The 21,372-nt window shown below is 41.8% G+C and overlaps 1 protein-coding gene across 1 annotated transcript in view; it reads right to left on the bottom strand.

Moving 5' to 3' along the window:
- The window catches only part of LOC311020483 (protein kinase C epsilon type-like), a 59,065-nt gene that overhangs the window by 26,638 nt on the left and 11,055 nt on the right, over positions 1 to 21,372 (bottom strand). The window contains exon 2 of the mRNA XM_084020529.1: positions 5,872 to 5,935. Coding sequence (XP_083876655.1) covers positions 5,872 to 5,935 — 64 coding nt within the window. The remainder of the gene's footprint in view (positions 1 to 5,871; positions 5,936 to 21,372) is intronic.

Here is a 21,372-nt window from a genome sequence, read left to right as displayed (position 1 = left end):
TCCAGCCACTAGATGTCGCACTCACACTCCCCCCTTCCATTGCATCCACGTCACAACACAGCTGTTGATTGAAGCGCATGCACCCTCAATGGGTTGCCAGTGTTCGTGTTAGCTTAAAGCTAGCTTTAACGATATCTTACTGGTCAAGAAGAAAAGTAGCCACCTCGGCGTGGCTTTTCAGTCCTTGAAACTCCCTCAGCTGACTCCGACGATCAAACGCTGAACCGATGTTCACTCTGGTCTTGCTCCTCCTTTTGTCACTTAGCACTTGGGACTGGTGGCGAAATGCTGCCCGACTAACGTCAAACTGAGCCATTTTTTCACTAACTGGCAACCCCAAAGACTCTTGACCCCGTCTACGCAGAGATACCAGGTGATACCAACGTCGTTATTCTATTGGCTCACAGAAGCCGCAGCCACACGTCACACATCTACAGCTAAACAAAACATTAATTAAGGACCAACAACATTTTTTAAAGTGATTAACTCACTTTTTTTTATTATTCGTTTACATAAAAATGTTATCAATATGACCTTTAATAGCTTAATCGTATCATTACTGAGCACATTCATGCCCCTCAAAGTCTTCTTTTTGTAAAACGCTCCGTCGTTCCTCTGGCACCACCCTCTGGGCAAACTTCCCATTGATTGCCACTTTCCTGTCAAACCCGCAGGACTCGCTGCACATTTCATTTCTCAGTTATGTTCTGCCTGTCCTCACTCTTACTCTTCCAGCCCCTCTGCCATCGCCTAGCAACTGACGACTGCTGCCTAGCAACCGAGTTAGAGTTAGCGTCGTCCACTGTGTGTGTGTGTGTGTGTGGGGGGGGGGGGGGAGATGTCCTAATCACAAACCCAAAAGTTAAGAGCTCAATGACGCCATCAACAATGTGCATCTTCACCTTTAGTTCAAGTCCAGCGATGGGTGTTGGCACTCTCATCAATACTTCTCCATCATTTTAAGTCAACACATGCCAGTAGAGCTGCTTTCTAAGATGAATAAGGCATGCAGTGTGTTATGTTTCTTTCTTTTATCTGATATTGAGTGTTACCTTGACATACGGTCCACTCATCACAATATCCTGGGCGTCAGAGACTCCCTCTCCTCTGAGCATTATAACTCACCCGCAGCGAAACCACGTACGTGCTCAACCAACACGACGTCAGCAACGTCGGTTACAAATTATGGGGAACTGTTTTTTTTTCACAGCGAGAAAGAAATGCAGTCACCTCCCGTTAAAAGAATGAATGAGTAACATTCACACCATCGACAGCAGCATCCATTTGTTCCGTTCTCACCGTTTGCCGACACACTAACCATCACAGAAAGCAAGATATGAATAACCCAAAGTGTTCTAGATGAAGGCCGCAAGGTTTTTCTTACAGAGCTTCATTATATTCAGAGATTTATACTCTCACAGCTGATGACAACAGAACCAGAACAACACATCAATATTTCACCTGCTTTTAGCAACATGTAGCCGCTTATCATCCAGTCACGGTGACAACAGGGCGTTCTGGGTGAATGTGTGTGTGCGTGCGTGTGTGTGCTTATGTGTGTGTGTGTGTGTGGAGGCTAATGGGTTGATTGCAGCTCTCAGGCTTCACCCATGTGTTCACTACGCAAACACATTTAAGTAATGACTGCAATTTCTTCCATTCTTACACACACACACACACACACACACACACACACACACACACACACACACACACACACACACAGGTGTATAAATATATTGTATGACACTGCAGACAGAAAAAGACACAGAGAGAGAGAGGGGGGGGGGGGGGGGGAGCAATGTAATAAACGGTGAAAGAACAAATTTATAGGGGAGAGAAGTCCTTGTCCTAATGACGCCCCTCGCTCGGTGCTCATCGCTCTCTCTCTCTTTCGATGATGTAACGGGTCCATTAGAGAACACTCCACTTTACTAATCAATTTATCAACCCCCCCCCCCCCCCCCCTTCTGACCTCCGGTTAACTCCCTCTCTGTCTTTCTCTTCCTCCATCCTGTCATGTCTCTCTAACACGTAATCAGGTGCACGCGCCCGCACACACACACACACACACACACACACACACACACACACACACACACACACACACACACACACACACACACACACACACACACACACACACACACAGATGTGCAGATATGATGATGAAAATTCTCTGGAGCTGTAGACTGATATCCAATAGTTACTTTGACCCAACGCTAGGTGGGAAGGTCATTTACATAGTGCAGGGACAAAACAGAATCCTTTTTGTTATCTGAAGGTGGTTCAGGCTGTTTCCTCTCTTCTCACAACATGAGTCCACATCAAATGTGGTGGATGTATGTTGATCAGTGTCAAATCTTCAAAATCCCATTTCCTAAGAGAGTAGCTGAGAGGTTGGCAGACATCACTTTCGGTAGAAATCCTTTAGATATGGATTCTGATGAACATTCTGCTTATGTTACTGCATTTATCAGAGATAAATCGATGCAAAAATATGTTCCAGACATCTGTACACTTACTGGCAGAGCATCCTAAAAGATGCTAGCACCAAAGAAGAATATCTGGATGTTTGTGTTGCCGGGTAAATGTTGTAATGGCCTTCTCTTCAGCAGTGAAAGTATTAGTTTATCAATTTAAACTGTGCTTAAACAGAATCAAAATCAGAGCTCTCCCCCTTTCTACTATTCTTTTATACTGTATGGTGATGAAACACCCTGAACCCCGGTGTCGCTGGTTGGTCAAAGAAGGGCAGTTTTATGGTGCTGGATCTGGAGCTGATTTCACTGTCTAAGAAGCAGCCTGTGGTAGTGAGGAATGAGGAGATCCAAACTGCACTCATTAGTGCTACAGTTGAAGTCGGGGAGGAAGAACAGGATGTAAATGCTTATTACTCTAATGCAGAGTGACAGACAGATGAGATCCTCCTGCATAAACACCTCTCTTCCTCTCTTTTTCTAGCCATGTTTCCATTCAATTATCAAACAAAATTTCTAAAATGTCACAAAAAGAAATATGAGTATATAAGAAGCATTTCCTATCTGCTAGTTTGGAGTGAAAACGTCAGCAGCAGTGTAGTTTGGTCAGTAATGCACCAGCAAACACAGTCGAAGAGGTTGGTTTCGACCCGGAACCAAAACAAGTTGGTGTGGCCTTCTAACCGTATCTAAGCCATCTAGAAGAGAAACATCGATATAATCAGACTTCTTTGTACAACCAGACAATTCGCCCTCTGTTGGCCATTCAAAATAATGCATGTTTAGGCACTTCCGCCTTGCTTTATTTTTCTGACAAACAGTTTCTTTTAATCATGACAGCCATCTTCCCCCCAAAACATAACCAAGAAGATGAACTTGCAAAGCTAAATGAGTTGCTCTGAAAGGCACTGACACAGTTTTTTTGGCTTTTGATTCTGTGAAACGTCCATGTGTGTGTGTGTGTGTGTTTAAGATGATTGCATAATGCTTTTTAAAAGCAACATCTTGGATTTACAGTGAACATAAAGTGACTTCCAGAAGAAGATCACAGTTGGAGACGCTCTCTCTCTCTTCACCACCACGTCCCACATTAGAAATAATGAGGTGATCTCATAGGTCAGTGTCAAAGACTGAACACTCTGTCATCATTAAACTTTAGCTGAACAGCACTTACCGCCTGACATCATGTCTCATTACCGCGTCGGAGGAATACACGCAAATACAAAGGAAACGCACAATGTCTACTTCCTGATGCAAAGGTGTTGACTACACAGTGACAGACTTCCCACAATGTGACAAACACACACACACACACACACACACACACAAACTAGAAAGTTCAAGTCATTTTAAACAAATAGCACTGGAGCAACACAGCGGTTGGAAAATGCATTGGAGGGTAATTGATTTGGAATGAGAGGCAAAGATTGAGAAAGAGGCAGTGGTGTTACTCAACACAAGGAGCTTTTACAAAGCTTTTACTGAGCAACCACAGGCGCTTTAAAGACACACACACACACACACACACACACACACACACACACACACACACACACACACACACACAGCCCATCAAAGAGACATCAGTCATCATCCTCAGAGAGAAAACAAACCACTAATGTTCTTGACACACTTGTGTTTATATCTGTGTGAATGTTAATACTGCATGCGGAATATGGAAATTAGTTTATATGTCAAATTATATAGGCATACATGCATTTATGTACACTTATTTAATCGATTTATATTGCCTCATGTCATTACGTGTCCTTTGGTTATTACAAAGGCATTGATTATTATTATTATTTATTTTTCTGTTATTAATTTCAATTATTATTGTTGCATCTTTATCAGTAAGAATGTGCGTGATATAATAACAATAATAATAATAATAGCAACAATAATAATACTACTACTAATAATAATAAGGGAACTGCTTTAGATTTCTGTCCCATGTGTTGACATCGCTTCCTCATTGATGTCACTGTAAACAACTGAAAACCCTGTGATCCATCCTTGATATCTATCAAGGGAATTCTATATTTTTCTTTTCCCTCAACTGGATGGATTTATGCAACCCGGAGGGGTTGAATCTTTTGGTCTACTGGACGATGGCGTCACTCAATAAAAAATGTAATAATTTCCCCAACTTAAGAGCCAACACCAGCTCTTATTTTCACTGTTTTGCCAATCAGTCTTACTGTTTATGATTATTATTATTATTGAACTAGTACTGTGTCTACAATGCAGGAAGTTTGGAACAGTTCATGACGTCTGTCTCACTGCAACAAGGAGGATTCATGGTGTACAACCAGATATATCCCTCACTTTTGTGCTCACTCAACATTCATAATTAATTCTAATGCATTTGGATATTTACATAAAAGCTCAACAGAAACACAAGCTGGAAGTAGAGACAAACCAATTCTCGGACTTGATGATTCCATTCAATTCTGGCAGAGAAATATAATTGACAGCTCACACAAACATTTCCTGGAGTAGAAATACAAGGAAATCTGTCAGTACTATTAGCTGTGACCACAATGGCTCAACAGAAACAAAATACAAATCCTGCTACCTCAGTCCTCGTCAACAGATAATCCAGACAAATACAATGACAGAGGTGAACACTTTGAGTCGAGAGTTTCACTTTAGACTAAAAGCTTCTGTGACCGTTATGCAACGGCACTTTTGTGTCATCAAAAAAAAAGGGGGAAATAACTAGGACAAAGGATAGAAGTATATAAAGTATATATATATATATATAAAGGATAGAAGTATATAAAGTATATATATATATATATATACTTTATATACTTCTATCCTTTGTCCTATATATATATATATATATATATATATATATATATATATATATATATATATATACACCTACACAGGGTCGCCCATAAGGTTGGAATAATTTGCAAATGTCTTGTCTTTTATAGTGAGAAAACAAATATTAATTTCCCCTGGGTAATTGTGACACATAATGTAATCACCTGGTCAAAAGTGATTACTGATGCATTTAGATAATAAACAGAGGATTGTGTCTGAAAACAAAATATATAGAACTTTATGGGCAACAGTGTGTGTCTGTGTGTGTGTATATATATATATACACATTAGAGGGGGGAGAAATAACAGATTCTATGATGCGGGGGGGCAATCATTCCACAATTTATATTATATCATATTAAGTAATGTAGCACATCAACTGTATCATACAAATAGGAATTGGTTTGAAAGATTTGAAGAAAAAATTCTCATTATATTTAACTCCAAAATAGAGATATATCGTAATAATCAAATTATGAGGTGACTTATGATTCCCACCACTATGTACGTACATCCAACACACAACAATCTTCATACAAAAATTGCAACTTCTTACCTTCACTGGAAGATCCTGATAGGTCGATAACAACATACACCTTCCCCTCTGGCTCCAGGTCAATCTACAAACACACAGGAAAACGGCTTTGAAGTTACGAAGCAAATTGTAGGACAATTCTTTATGACGGTGGAGAAACATTGCTTGAGGAAATATGTATGCAGCGGTGTATGCGCTATATTCTTGTTGCTCGTGTCCAAGTAAATGGACGAGGACGCAAAGACATATGTCCCTGATAATATGATTATTGGATGTGATGTTCCATTTTCCATAATATGCTACGTATTGATATCAGAGGGGGATTACAAATTGCCACAAATGCGTTGCCAGCATGTGGGAAACTATGTGACGCGACATCCTGTTTGGCCCTAAATCTCACAGTGTCACTTGCAACACGGTTGTAATGTGGTAACGTGGAGAGGAAAGAAGGTCAGAGGAAAAAAAACACACATACACACCCACACACACTGTGGTACTTACAGTGAACTAGAGATTGACACATATCCTGTCACACACCCACATATCACACCTATCACCCTCACGCTGGCTGGAGTCAGAGTGTGTTGGGGCCGGAGGGAGGCTCAAGGGAGTAAGCAAGCTATGGAGGCGGGGCTATGCATTGGAACCCCCCCCCTTTACACAGTGAACTGTACTAAGTGAAGACTTGGTGCAGTGAAGGCGAACAGGCGTGGGTTCAGTAATGTATACAGCAAGAGATGGAAAGCAGCGAGAGAGACAGATGAGGGGGAGGGCGGAAAAGTTTTTTGGCTCGTTCCAATGTGTGTGTGTGTGTGTGGGGGGGGGGGGGGGGGGGTTACTTTCTATTATTTAGTTAAACAACTCTCTTTTCACATCCAATGTTTGCTTGTTCCAGGAATGGCACGTGTTTGTTTCTGTTTTTTTCGCCCTAATAGATCTACATCATCAAGCAGGACAGAACACTGAAAGCATTTAGAGGTTTAACAGGATAATTATTTCCATCCATCTGCATTTTCTACGAGAAGGAGCGGAAGGAAGGAAGTTGTTGTGGCAGATGGATGGATACGGGTGGCGGGATATGACCATGCATCGAGCAGAGGGAGGAGCCACTTTCTGTCGTGGATTTGATACAAGGAAACCATATTTAATGCAAATTTAGCAATTTTCAAGCCACGGCACAATGTGCTTTCCAAATTCAAAAACTTAAGGCGCCCCCTCCAACCCCCACACACCCGGCCACTGTCAATCAAAGAAAGGGATGGCATTGTCTTTCTGTCAGATATGAAGAGAACAGTAGGTGTAGCAACAATTGTATGAGCCAAAGTGTTTTGTTTCTGCCTCCATACGCACTAAAATAAATTATAAATAATAAAGTAAATAAGTGATCAGAACAGCTCTGCAAAAGGAATGACAACATCTTTTCGGCGCTTGAGGGGAAAATCTATCTACCTCCTTTTCAAATTTCTGGGCTTTCAGGGAAAAAAAACATTAAAATTCTGAACTTGAGTTGGAAAAGAAAAAAAAATCTTTAATTTTCCTAATGGTATAAAACTGAGCTGCAAAATATCATTACAAGTACTCCCTTGTTTGAATACCTTTAAAGGTCTTTTAGAAACTGAAGGAAACGTGTCGTCCTTGACTTGGTGGTGACATGTCATGGATCGCTGGTGTGGCCTGTATGCCTCTCTTCTTTCTTGTCTTTATGTACTAGATGTAAACAGGTGACTTGTTTTTATGTGAAACTGAAGTGAACTTGTATCTGTTCCTGGCTAAATGAAGGATCAAAAAGATGAGTAATTGTTGGCAAATCAATCTGAGAAGGAACAATGATTCTTTAGCTAACTGGTCACGACTTATAGACATGACATATTCAACCATGACAAGGAATCACAACAGTCGAACCAAAACACTTGAACCAATAACATTGATAAGTAGACAAAATAAAATATCAATGTTTTTGGCACTGGGATCTTGCTAAACCTGCTAATGCATGTGCATTAATACTTTGACCATTTTAATCAAACAATGCATACAGTAGAATTCATCGAAAATTCAAAGTAATGCCACATTTTCAGATACTAATAACCCAGTAGCAGTGCAGGCCCCAAACATCCCAAACACACAACCATAGCACCTCCCTTCCTCTGAGCTCACAGCCGACCATCCATTCGCTGCTTACTGAGCACGCTCAGACTCGCAGGTGCAGATGTTACTAAATATAGAGCGGAGGAAGGAAAAGGCCCTTCGCTGCGTATGTGTCCATGCGACTGTTGTTGCCGTGTGTTCTTTCTTATACACATGGCGGATGCGCCGCTCTTAACTCCTCCTCCCTGTTTATCTGAGCGCTGGAGGTTGTACGCACAAACAGGTCAAAGGTCACAGGAAGGGCACACAGGAGCGATGCACTCTTTATCAGTGTAGGAAGAGGGAAGATGTGTGTGTATGTGCATTGGGACACCGGGCTGATTAAAACCGTGGATACTGTGTTCTGAAATGGTGTCCATTCATTCAAATCAAAGTTGCTGACCTAGTGTACAGATCAAAACAGATTTTACACATAGATCAGTGTCCTTTTCCACTCACATCTCTACTATTTCCCCGATGTAGATCAAGTGACTGTGTTCATGCAAATTCAACACGTGGGTCACACAGGTAGACTACAGGTCGAAGCGACCCCTCCTCCTGGTTTCTCCACAAACCATGTCTTGCACTCTCGCTCCCTGACAGTCTTCCCCCCTGACAGATCCTGACATAAAGCAGGCTAGATATCTGGAATGCATCTGCAAGGCACTAGACTCTCTGCTTGGGTCCCTGGGTAGTTCACACACGCCAACACAGAGTTTACCTCTGATCCGGGGATTTTGTCCGGGAGCTCCAAAATCTGCCTGGGATCAAATCACTATCACACATGTTGAGTGGTGTGAACTGGGCTTAAGAGTAGTTTGTAATGCGAGTCACTAGCCACGCGACCCGTTTGTCACTCGTCAGTCAGTCAGTTAACGTCAACCACGCTCTTTTGCTAAATCTTACCGAGTGGTTTGTTAACTGAACTAAACATACTTTTATTTTGAAAAGACACTTTTCAATCCTTCACTATTCTTCATCATGTGGTATAATAGTGTGTTTGTGTGTCTAGTGTATAACAGAGAGTCAAAGTCAAATTAAATGTATTTACCTTTTTAAGGACATCCTGAAACTGTACACTCACTTGCAGGAAAAATACATACACAGGAACACACACATGCAGAGGCAAATTCAATTACAGGTTTTAACTCAATTGAGCAGGATTCCCTCTGTACGCCCTGATGTATATGAAGCGTGGTGTGTGTGTGTGTGTGTGTGTGTGTGTATGTGTGTGTGTGTGTGTGTGTGTGTGTGTGTGTCTGTGTGTGTGTGTGTATGTGTGTGTGTGTGTGTGTGTGTGTGTGTGTGTGTCTGTGTCTGTCTGTCAACCGAAAACTGACCAGCAACACAAATGCAACTAAAAACCATGCTGTTCTTACTTATGTCCAAGCCTGAATTATAGTGGACAAAAGCGTCTGCAAAATGCCCTAAATTATGTAAATTATGAAATTAAACTGTCACAAACAACAATGCCACCACATCTTGTAGCCCAATAAAAAGGATCCATCCCCATACAGAACATACAGTTACACTCCATGCTCTTTGAGTAGTGTTTGGTGCCCCTGAATATCCACCTGTGTTTGGTCCAAGAGTTCAGCTTGAGCTAGGCCATGTGGAACAATGATACATGCTGCTTTTTCTTTATAGTTGAGTTTGCCGAAACAACATTTAAAGAGTGTCTGGCTGTCCCCGCTTGAGAGCTTCCAGTACTCAACGTGGCAGATTTGATGGTGGCTTGGCAGTAGTGCCTAATTTTAGATGGTTTTATTGGTCTTTCACCCTGTGTTACATGGTAGCAGTCTCATGGCGGGCTATGTAAGAGGGAATGGTGCACCCTTGGTCTTTGTCAGATGTGCTATTTGTGAACATCTCTGTTAGGCAGTGTCAACTGCGTTTTGGTCCGATCGTATCCCATTTCAGGCTTGGCGTTCAGTAGAAAAGTGTTGCAATCCCCTATTTTTTACAATAAAGATTTGTTGATGGGGGTAGACTGATCACCTTCTCTCACTAGGAAAAGGGGGGTATTCACGTTTTTGGGAGAAGTTTTTTATCTACACAGATTGCGCTCGTTTCAAGATCTCAAAAACCTATTTAATCCGCCGGGCACATCCTTCTCTTTTTACCTTCAGCTTAAAGCATCACTTAAAGTGCACGCCGTACCCTGGAAACACCCATTGCCTGCACACCCGCTTCACGAGTTGTTCATTACTAAAAGTGGTTCGAGCTTCTAGGAGTCCCAACCACCAACAAATTCACTTTGATTTTGTCCACAGGACTTACCTGACCCCTCGCAAGCTTTTCTTTAATGAAAGTAATTGGTGATGTATCATGTACTTTGTGTTCGCTAAAGACCACATGTATAATAATAATTGTATTTGTATCATGTTGTTGTATGTTCCTGCTGTGAAAGCATACGTTTGAAAAAAAAAACTGTGGGACTGTGACGTATTTCTGCCTGAAACAGTAAAGGCAGGCGGGACATAATGTTGGGCTGGTTTTTATTTGACCAATGAAGATTAGCTCACATTCTTGGACTCTTTACAATGACTGACGGATGTCATGATATCCATCCATCCATCCATTATCAACAACCACTTATCCTGTATTCAGGGTCGTGGGGTGCTGGAGCCGATCCCAGCTATCATTGGGCGAAGGCAGGGCTCACCTGGACAGGTAACCAGTCTATCACAGGGCCGACATGTAGAGACAGACAACCGTTCACACTCACATTCACACCTACGGGACATTTAGTGTCATCAATAAACCTATCCCCATCCTGCATGCCTTTGCACTGTGGGAGGAAGCCGGAGAACCTGGAGAGAACCCACGCTGGAGAACATGCAAACTCCAACAGAAGAACCCGAACCCGGGCCCTCTTGCTGTGAAGTGACGCTAATGCTACAGTGTAGCCCCATGTTATGATATTATTGGTTAAAATTGGTTGGTAATAGCTGATGGAAGCACAAGGCATATTTTGTTTCCCAGGAAGAAAAATATATTAATGAAGTTTTGGAGTTTTGTTTTTTAATTTGTTTGGCATATATTCTTAAATATATGCACAATACAAGCACATATTGTAGACACTGTCTGTTTCTCTACGATATCATGCTTTTCCAAAAATAAGAACAAGTTGATTTTGGGAGTGCAATTATTGACAGTGTGGGCTACATGGTAGCTCTGAGCAGCAGAGGGCGGGGCTTAGTAAAGGGTCAATTCGGGATAATTCAGGAAGCCAAATTCCAATTGTGTCCACTATAGTTTTAACTGTGCAGCCACACTGTGTGTGTGTGTGTGTGTGTGTGTGTGTGTGTGTGTGTGTGCATACATGGTGAAAGCTTCTTGGCTAAAAATAAAGGTCCTTCGTCAAGTGATGAGTCCTGTCCACACCTGCCAGCTCTGCCACACACACACACACACACACACACACACACACACACACACACACACACACACACACACACACACACACTATACACAAACATACCCAGTCTGTTAAGGTAGAAGGGAAAGCACATGACTTTCTTGAACTCTTGGCTCAGATTCACTGAAGCCACACTGTACACACACACACACACACACACACACACACACACACACACACACACACACACACACACACACACACACATGGCTTCTTTTCTATCTGACAGACAAAGTCCTGGTTAAAATAAATAATGTCAATCTAAGAAACAAGTACAATCTCTCACAAATGTCCATATTGGCAAACATCCAGTAGTGCGACAGCAGATGAAGAATGACATACAGTGGAGACATAAATAGGTGTTCTCCTTCTCAATCCAGATTTCAGAGTGCAGTGACTCCACATGGCTGCAGACATGGCGTCCTAAACTGGCAGCTGGAAGTTAATGGTGCTCCTAGCTTGAGCTGTGCAAACAATGTCAACGGTGCTTCCGATGCAAAACCTTCTCCCGTTGCCTTCAGACTATACACGTGAATCCCGATGATGAATTTTAAATGCATGTACGACCTACAGTGAGCTCAGGCAGCCATTACGCCACTTTACCTTTACTTTGAACTATAGCTGTTTGCTGCCTTATTATTGCTCTGAATGCTGTGTATGTAAACTTTAAATAATCTGGACATTCCTCTGTTAAAATAAGTAAAAAAAACATGAATGATATACTTAGTCTAGTGTTTACTACATTAAACTGACACATAGAGGTGACAAAAGCTGAGGTGCTGAGACCCAGGGGACAAAAGAGGTGACAAAATCCGACCACACACCTTGTTCACGGTTACCCACAAGTAACGAAACTCTTGCAAGACGGTTGAGATTAGGCATTGAACTCCAAAGGTGAAGGCTCGGATAGGTCGACGGGCCGCCAGTAGCGTGAGAGCTTTCACACATTTTTGTGTGTAACCATCTAGACATGAGCCTTGTTTACCTTGATGAAGGGGAACATGTTTCATGCGTGTTTCTGCAGAAGAAAAACAATCTACAAAAAAAAAAGAAAATTCGGAAAAAGATGCAACAGCAGTCGCATGGACGTAGTCAAGGAAAGGGTCAAAACGCAGAGAGAGCAACATCAGAGCAAGAGAGACGGCGAGGGAGAGAACAGGGAGGACATTGTGTTTTATCTGTCCTCAGTGACAGAGAGCACACGGCTCCTGTGGAGTGACACACTGCAGACCCTTCACAGACACACACTCTGCTGAACTGCTATATTTGTGAGAACCCTCATTGAGCTCACAGGATGTCTTTTTAAGTTTTATCAATACATACAATATCTGACTTTCATTACAGATACCAAAATGTTACAAAAATGTTGCCTATATAATTTTAAGGTTGAGAGAGGCAACATTAGGGTTTCAATCGAGATTTGAACAAAAGAAGTAAGTACAGATCTGAAACCCTGACATTTGAGTCAAAGGTTCTGATCATAGGATGATAGGAAAATGAATGTGGGTTGCAATGAGAGGCAAAAGCAATACAACCCCCCAAAATAGAATAGTAAGCCCTCTCCTTCTCCTTACTTCCTGATTCTTCTCTATTTCTGTGTTCTCCTTCTGTACCTGCAGCCCAATCAGGTTCACAGGTAGTCCAGCTCCTCCAGGATAGCATATGTGCCTTTGCAAGAAGGTTTTCTGAGTCTCCCAGCACAGTCGAGAGCATGGAGGAGATACCAGGAGACCGGCCAGTACACGAGGAGAGCTGGACAAGACCGTAGAAGGACATCAACCCAGCAGCAGGACAGCTATCTGCTCCTTTGTGTGAGGAGGAACAGCAGGAGCACCTCCAGAGCCCTACAACATGACCTCCAGCAGACTACTGGTCAGCATGTTTCTCTCTTCAGAGATGAGAACATGTTCACACTGAGCTCATGTGACAAAGAGTCCAGAGACGTCGTGGTGAACGTTATGCTGCCTCTAACATCATCCAGCATGACCGATTTGGAGGTGGGTCACTGATGGTCCATGGAGGGTTGCACAGAATGTTCTTCTCAACAAATTGTACAATGTATATTAGGGGTGTAACGGTACACAAAAATCTCGGTTCGGTACGTACCTCGGTTTTGAGGTCACGGTTCGGTTCATTTTCGGTACAGTAAGAAAACAAAATGCAAAATATAAATGTGCTAGTTGTTTATTACTTTTGTGCTTTTAACAGTAGGAACATGCACTGGAGCTAGAATGCTGCTCAAAAATATAAATACAAGTATTTAAAATATTTATTTAAAAAATAAAAATAACAGACTGTTTCTTTAAAAAAAATTCTCCATCTGATGTGCAAAATTGAACAGGGCAGGGAGAGGCTGTTTAAATGCAGTGGGGAGCTGTGTTTGCACTAAAGGCGGGTCCACACCGGACCGAAAATCGGCGTCTTTGAGAGAGTCGGCGTCCGTGACATGAGTCTCCTTGGTGTGGTCGCTCGAATCGGCCCACGTCGGCGTTCATTTCAGCCGATTCAAATGTGTAATCCGCCATTCGAGTCGGCCATATTAAGTAGCCCGACTTCATTTACCGACGCGAGTCGGGCAGTCGGTGCGGTGTGGACCCGCCTTAACGCTACGCTCGTCTTTCTCCTCGTTGTAGCGATGTTCACGTGGGGGTGGTGCCGTTTCAAATGCGTCAACAGGTTTGATGTGTTGCCAGAAACATACCCGACCTCACATGAACAATGTCGGCAAACCAAGTGTTCCCAAACGGGAGACCTTAATGTCGCGGGAGGGTCCTCCAACTCTGGCTTGTTGCCAACGCTAGCGGCATTAGCCATGACGTCCGCTACTACTGCTGTTTATTGTGTCGCGATGTGCGCAACTGCGCATGTGCGGCTGCAGCACGCTCCACAAATGCGGTCCTCTACTTAATATGTCCGTATGGAAACTCGTTCGGTACGCCTCCGTTCCGAACCGAGCACCCCGTACCGAAACGGTTCAATACAAATACATGTACCGTTACACCCCTAATGTATATGAGTAAATATTTTCTACTTGGATAATTAGTTCAGCAAGAACTGATGTGCGACTTAGGGCGCACTCACAGGCCATTCCATCTTCCATCTTACAAGCATGCCGGGGCCGAGGAAGCGTACCGTTCTTAAGTACGGAACGGAGAGCTCACTCTGGCCAAACAATTCGGACTATGGGCTCAATCGTGCCTGGGCGCTAAAACGCCCTGCCTTTTAATTCCTAGAAGTCTTTCATAGACAAATTAGTAACAACCATGTGAAATAAAAATATTTTGTCAATAACCATAAAATAAGACTTGACACTTAAACAGTGGACCAGACAAATTCTCTCTCAAGGTCTAAAGGTCACAAAAAAGCCTCCCAACAATAGGAGGACGTGCACAGTCCAGTCTACAGAGAATCTGTGGCTCCAGAGAGCAAACTGCAGAGTGCACTTTGCAACACCCCACACCACTCAGCACTGATGGATGCACTGAAATGCATATCTTTTACAGCTGTTGTGTCACAGTCAATTGATGATGAACGAAACATATTCATAATAATAATAATAAACAAAAACAAGTACTAGCAGAACAGACAACATGCAGCAAACACGCAGACGCACACATTCGGGTACTGGAGCTTTACTTCATACAGCTGCACTCACTCGCGCTGCTAATGCACTGGATTTATTTCAAACAAACCAGAACAGCCCCAAACACACACACACACACACACACACACACACACACGCACACACACACACACCCTCCTGTCGGCAGCCACTCATGCCTGTCCTCCTGTTTAGCCCTGTCTGTCTATGCCTAATTTGTCCCTGTTGAATAAGTGATGTTGCAGCATTGTGAACAGACCGGCTATGGTGCCACACACATACACACACACACACACACACACACACACACACACACACACACACACACACACACACACACACACACACACATACACAAACACACACACACACACACACAAAGTTGCAGTGAGCCAGTGAGTCTGCCACAGTTCGCTACTCGTTCCCTCCACCAAGACCTACTCCACTTATTGTTTTGGTCCATGACTTTTACAGTCTACGATTTTAGAAACTGCAAGTTCATCCAATTGGCTCATCCCAAAGATTCATCTGTCAAAGTGTGGCAACAAAACAACTTGTCTCTGAGGTAGGCTCTGCCCATATTTGTATGCACTGTAGTGAGTTCAAATATGCATCTGTAAAAAAAGTAACAGTTAAAGTGTCCTTGTGGTTTCACACGGAGATAGAGATCCTTGTAACGGATGAGAGATGGAGGAGAGAGATGCGCATTACCCTCTAACTGAGAAGTGGAGGAGGACAGAGAAGCGCAGTGTAGGTGGGGATAAGAACAGATAACAGTATATGCTAATACTTATTCATCTGTGATAACAGCAGTGCAGCTGTGTTCATTTTCAACTATAATAAGTGGATCCCGATAAAGGATACATTTAAAACACAAATACCATATGTATACTGTATCAACATCCCACCCAGCCAGTCAAACGGACTGTTACAGTACTATAGAGGGCTGCAGGAATGATATGAAACCCAGAACTTAGTTCAACTTTCTGCACTTCTAGTTCCCTCGTCTTGAAATTAATACATTTTTTAGGTAGATGTCTGATAAGGTCTGTGGTTAACACAAGTTAAAGAAATGTCAATGTTTTCTTCTCAGGCCAAATTTATACATAGCAGGGTATTTAGAGAAACAAATATTTCCCCCCTCCGTTTTCAAAAATAACATCGTGCACACAACATCGTTTTGAAAAGAGTTGTCATTTACATCAACCCGCATAAAGCGCCATTATAACTATGCCAAACCTATGGGTGGCATTGTAGGGAGAAGGATAAAGCCATGCAAGTCAATCAGAATCCTCAGACTCAACAACAACGAAAAACACGAGCGACTTCCTGTTCCTTTCAAAACAACCAATATGGCGCGAGGTCCGTTTGTGTGGACAGACAGCGAAGTTGAGTTACTCCTTAATGTTGCTTTTTCATGACGTTAAGCATTTTCTGGTGCATAATGTGACGCTTGAGAACCTAAAACCCCGTTTCTCCAAGTTGACATGACAACACATAACCGGCGTTATCAGAAATCTCCACTTTGGCCGGAGTTTGTAGAAATAATTGTTTTCTGTGATAAAAACGGGGTATTCATGTGTAAATGAGAGGCCAAACCACGTGGAACTATCTGCGTTTTCCCTTCGTGTAAACGGGGCTTCAATATGACTACTCGTACTCATGAGTTTTGAAGTGTGTGACTTGAAGTAATGTGATTAATATCTTGCTAAATAATGTAAGTATCATAAATCTTTGTTCTGAGACATTTTTCTGCAATAACCCAAAACCTAGTGGAAAAAACTTAAATTAATCGGCTATTTTGATAATTGATTAATTGTAAGAAAAAAAAGAAAAATTAAAAATTCTCTGGTTTCAGCTTCTTAAATGTAGATGTATCTTTAGTCCTCTATGACAGTTCAAAACAAGACATTTGAGGGCATCGTCTTGGGCTTTGGGAAACCACCATTCTGTTAAATTTTACAGACCAAACAACTGATCGCTTAATCAATCAAAATAATCAACAGATTCATTGAGGATGAAAGTAATTGTTTGTTGCAGCCCTAATCCCATTGGCTTTTTGTCGAGGAAGCCAGGCTGATGCTCTATTGGCTATGAAGGAGTACGAATTGCAACAGCTTTTGCTCTTAAGTCACTAAACACTTCAATTATTAATATGTCTCTTACATTTCCAGCCTGCACTTGCTTATGCTGGATGTAAAACAATTACCAAGTATTATTTACACAAAGATCCATAAAATACAAAATCCATAACGTTTAAATTATGTCAGGTGAATAAAGTGCCACTTCCATGTTGGCTGAAGTCTATATCCAGCTTCCTACGAGATTCCGTCGAATAGTTAATTTCAGACTCACCATACATGCTCAACATTTAACTCCATGAAGACTTTTTCACTTATTGCTGAACAGAACCAAGTAGACAACAAGAGAGAGACAACTGCACTATGGGCGTTCATCTCCCCTATAATACTCGTCTTTATTGCTCTCTCACTCTCGCCGTGAGAGGAGACGAGTGGAAGAGGCCGCCCACACACCCATCTGCTTCTACTACAGTATGTACAGTCACCACACACACACACACACACACACACACACACACACACACACACACACACACACACACACACACACACACACACACACACACACACACACACACACACACTCTAACTCATTAACATTTACATCATAACTTGGTTTCCCTCTCCCATCAAACACACAGCCCAACACAAGTGTATACACACACACACACACACACACACACACACACACACACACACACACCATCCTATATGATGGCCTGTTCTTGGTATTTTGCCAACTCTCTCGTACATTGTGATCTCCTTGAACATGCTGCTGAGTCTCAAAAAGAAATAAATGGCTCTGGGTTATCTTTCATACACACACACACACACACACACAGACAGTGTATCATACTGTGCTTCCCCCTCCACACAGAACTCAAAACATACCTGAAGCATTAGTCAACAATTTGCTCTTAAAGATTTAGATTTGGGCTTTATAAACAGCACTGCAGAGCACAGGCAGGCCTGCACCCCAGTCCTTGAACACACCACATGACATACACGTCATCACTGCTACAAAAGACTAAAGTTAGCCAGTCTCCCTGAGATGAAGACTGCTTCTACTTCAGAGAAGATAAATTGATGTAAAAGAAGAACGCTGCATTCACTGTCTGATGTTTGGAATGTACTAGTCAGTGTTAAGAAGATGGATGCACCCATCAGACTTTTTTAGTCCCGATACCGATTACCTAAAGCAGCTAAATAAGTTATGTAAAAGGCAACACGGGGCCTGACTTAAACATTGCTATCATAACTATCCTCACTGTACACAAAATGTAAAAACTCAATACATAAACAACATAAATGTATTGAATTGCTATTTATTAATAAAATGATAAATTATACATTGGCAAAAATAAAAAATAATTATTTCACCAAATAGTATTTTTTTCAACCTTTTTCATGATAGACATTTGTGAGCACATCTCTGGTAAACACAAGGTTTAAAGTGGTGAGTATGCGTGATCCTTTGGGGAGGAACTGAGTTTTACAGATCTGGCGACCGAATCGACTAATCGATTAGCTGACAAAATGGTATGAGCGTTGGTCTTTGGTTGTAGACAGCCCTAGCGCCAGTTACCGAAGACCAACGTCACACGTGTGTTGCCAAATACAACACGAGAGTCGTATGCTTGTCCAGTTAAAAAAGCAAGCACACATTCCTCGTGGATTACACAAACGCTGTCATTCTGCTGTTTTCCTTGCAATTGTCTTCATGGCAGATTAAATACCTGTCACCGTGGTGACTTTCCAGCGTCGTAATACGTTTTCATAGCAACGCAAACTGCTGATTATAAACCTTCAATCTGGTGGGATCTCTTACTCAAAGTGGCCTTCCTTTATTTGGATCATATTCCATCATTGCACCGATAATTGGAAAACAAATCTGTGCCTGCGTCTGAATGCCCAGTATTACTTTTAGAGCACCAGATAGTAAATAAAAAACTGCTAAGAAGAGTGACGAATGGACAGCCGTGTATTAGAGGGAACTTTTCCATTCATGGTAACACAGTTTAATTCAACTGCAGCTGTGTGTTTATGAGTCGGGGCAAGGGAAAGCCTCGGAGGGAGGTGACCTGCCTCGAGTCAAGGTAGTGTGACGATTCTGTTTGTTTGTGTTGCTTATTTTGTTGTAGGGGCGGTATCCACGGTAACAAGGTCATCAGGTGCCCTAGGAAAGGACCTGTCTGTGTTTATGGGCACCTTTTGAGGATTTTTCTTTTTTACTCTTTTTATATTTCTGACGGAGGTTTATTCAAAGATTTAATCATTAACATCACATGTTGTCAACTGAGGACTTAATGGGCTTTATTTTAACCCAATCACACTGAGACGCATTCTTCTGAGACACACACAGAGAGCGAGAGCTGTCCCAAAGCTTTCACTGTATCACATGAGCCTTAGTCAAGCTGGAGTCATGGGGCTGCATGTATCCTAAAAGAGACCTACAGCTACAGATTCACTGACATAAGAACACAGCACGGATACACAGACAGAGGCAGGCATCCAGGGGGAATTATAGAAAGGAGAAAACTTAGTGAATGTGGAGAATTATCTTCAATCTTTGGTACAAGGCTTCCTGGCTAAATATGTTCATGTGACCATAATTCAGTCTTGTTCTTGAAATTAAATATTAATTTTGTCCTTCGAGAACATTTAATTAGACAAAGTTCCTACATGGCTGCTTGTACTTAGACAACATTCAAAATTGTAAAACATATAGTAGGAACATTTCAAGCAAAACCCAACCACTTACACTGTAACTGACAATAGCATCTGCTGAATGGATATGTAAATATATGATATGATGTTGCACTTAAATCTATTACAGCCATCGAGTATAAAGCCACATTATTTGCTCGTCATCAATTAATTGTAGGGCCTTTAAAATGTCACAAAATATTGAAAAATGCTCTTTATAATTGCAATGTCTTCAAATCCTCAACCTGAAACCCAAAGACAGTCATATTATTATAACACATGGCAAAGACAAGTAGCAAATCCCCCGTATAAGAAGCTGAAACCAGATCTTTTTTTTTTTTCTGGGAAAAATGACTGAAACAATTAATCAATGATCATAATATGAATTTTCCACGGATCAATTTATTTAAAAAAAACAAAATGGGACAGGATTAAGTGGAGTCAAACCAAAGAGTATACTGATTATTCGGCAAGATGTCTCTGGACATTTCTGTCCAACAACGCAATGAGCAGTGCAGAAGAGCTACTCACAGCTGAAGAATTAGACTCCAGACTTCAGACTCCAAAACCAAAATGAGGGACTTTAAGGCTGCAGGCGCAACGGCTGGCATTCAATGAGCTTGTTGTCTTGCATGATAAGTGTGCATGCCATTTGGCACAAGCTGTAGGACAATTCTGTTCCCATTTATGCTGTAAATACATAAATAAAATAAAATGGGTCTAAAAGTTGAGTCCACCAGTAGAAGTGGACCTGGAAAGGTGGAAGTCCTTATCCCTAATTGGATGGTTAAACACCATAAAAATGAATGTCCCTCCGAAATCTATTTCAAACACTCCCAACACCAATTCCGAAATCCTTCTTTAAAAAATTGGACAGCCAGATTTCTAGATTTCTGTGGAACGGGAAGGCGTAAGAGTCCAAGAGTAAAGTTAAAAACACTCTGTCGTCCCGCTGATCAGGGTGGGCTTAACCTTCCTGATTTTCAGTCATACTATATGGCTGCCCAATCCAAAACTATCTGGACTTGGATCAAAAACTGAAACAAATTGAACAATCCCATACAACTGAAGTGATGTCAAGTATTCCGTTTATTCCCTCTTACCATATAAAATTGTAACAAATCCAATAATAAAACATACGACCAAAATATGGCATGATACTAGAATAAAGTTTCAAAGTGTCCGGAAAATATATAGAGCCACTCCATTTCATTTTAATCCTGCTCTACATGGGTCATTGAGAGACGTGATTACAAAGGACTGGTCTAATATGTACGTTTTGGCACCTATTTGAGCTAGATCGTCTGCAGTCCTTTGAACAACTGAAAACTGTGGCCTTCCTTCAAATCCCTTTTTCACATTTTTGCAAGTCAGGGACTATATCAGGGTGCAGCAGGGAGGGAAAACTTGTTCCTTTGGAAGATTTTCAGATAGTCATCTTGATGCAGGAAAAACAACATCCTAAAGGTTTTCTGTCCTTTGCCTATAAGAGACTCATGTCCCTTATAGAAAATAAAGCTCTCAGTTCAAGGGTTAAATGGGAAATGGACATTGGTGAGGATTTCGAGGATGTTGATTGGAATTTGATG

The sequence above is a fragment of the Eutrigla gurnardus genome, assembly GCF_963514095.1.
Source record: "Eutrigla gurnardus genome assembly, chromosome: 11".
Classification (NCBI taxonomy): Eukaryota; Metazoa; Chordata; class Actinopteri; order Perciformes; family Triglidae; genus Eutrigla; species Eutrigla gurnardus.
This window is presented reverse-complemented; position numbering and strand designations above follow the sequence as displayed.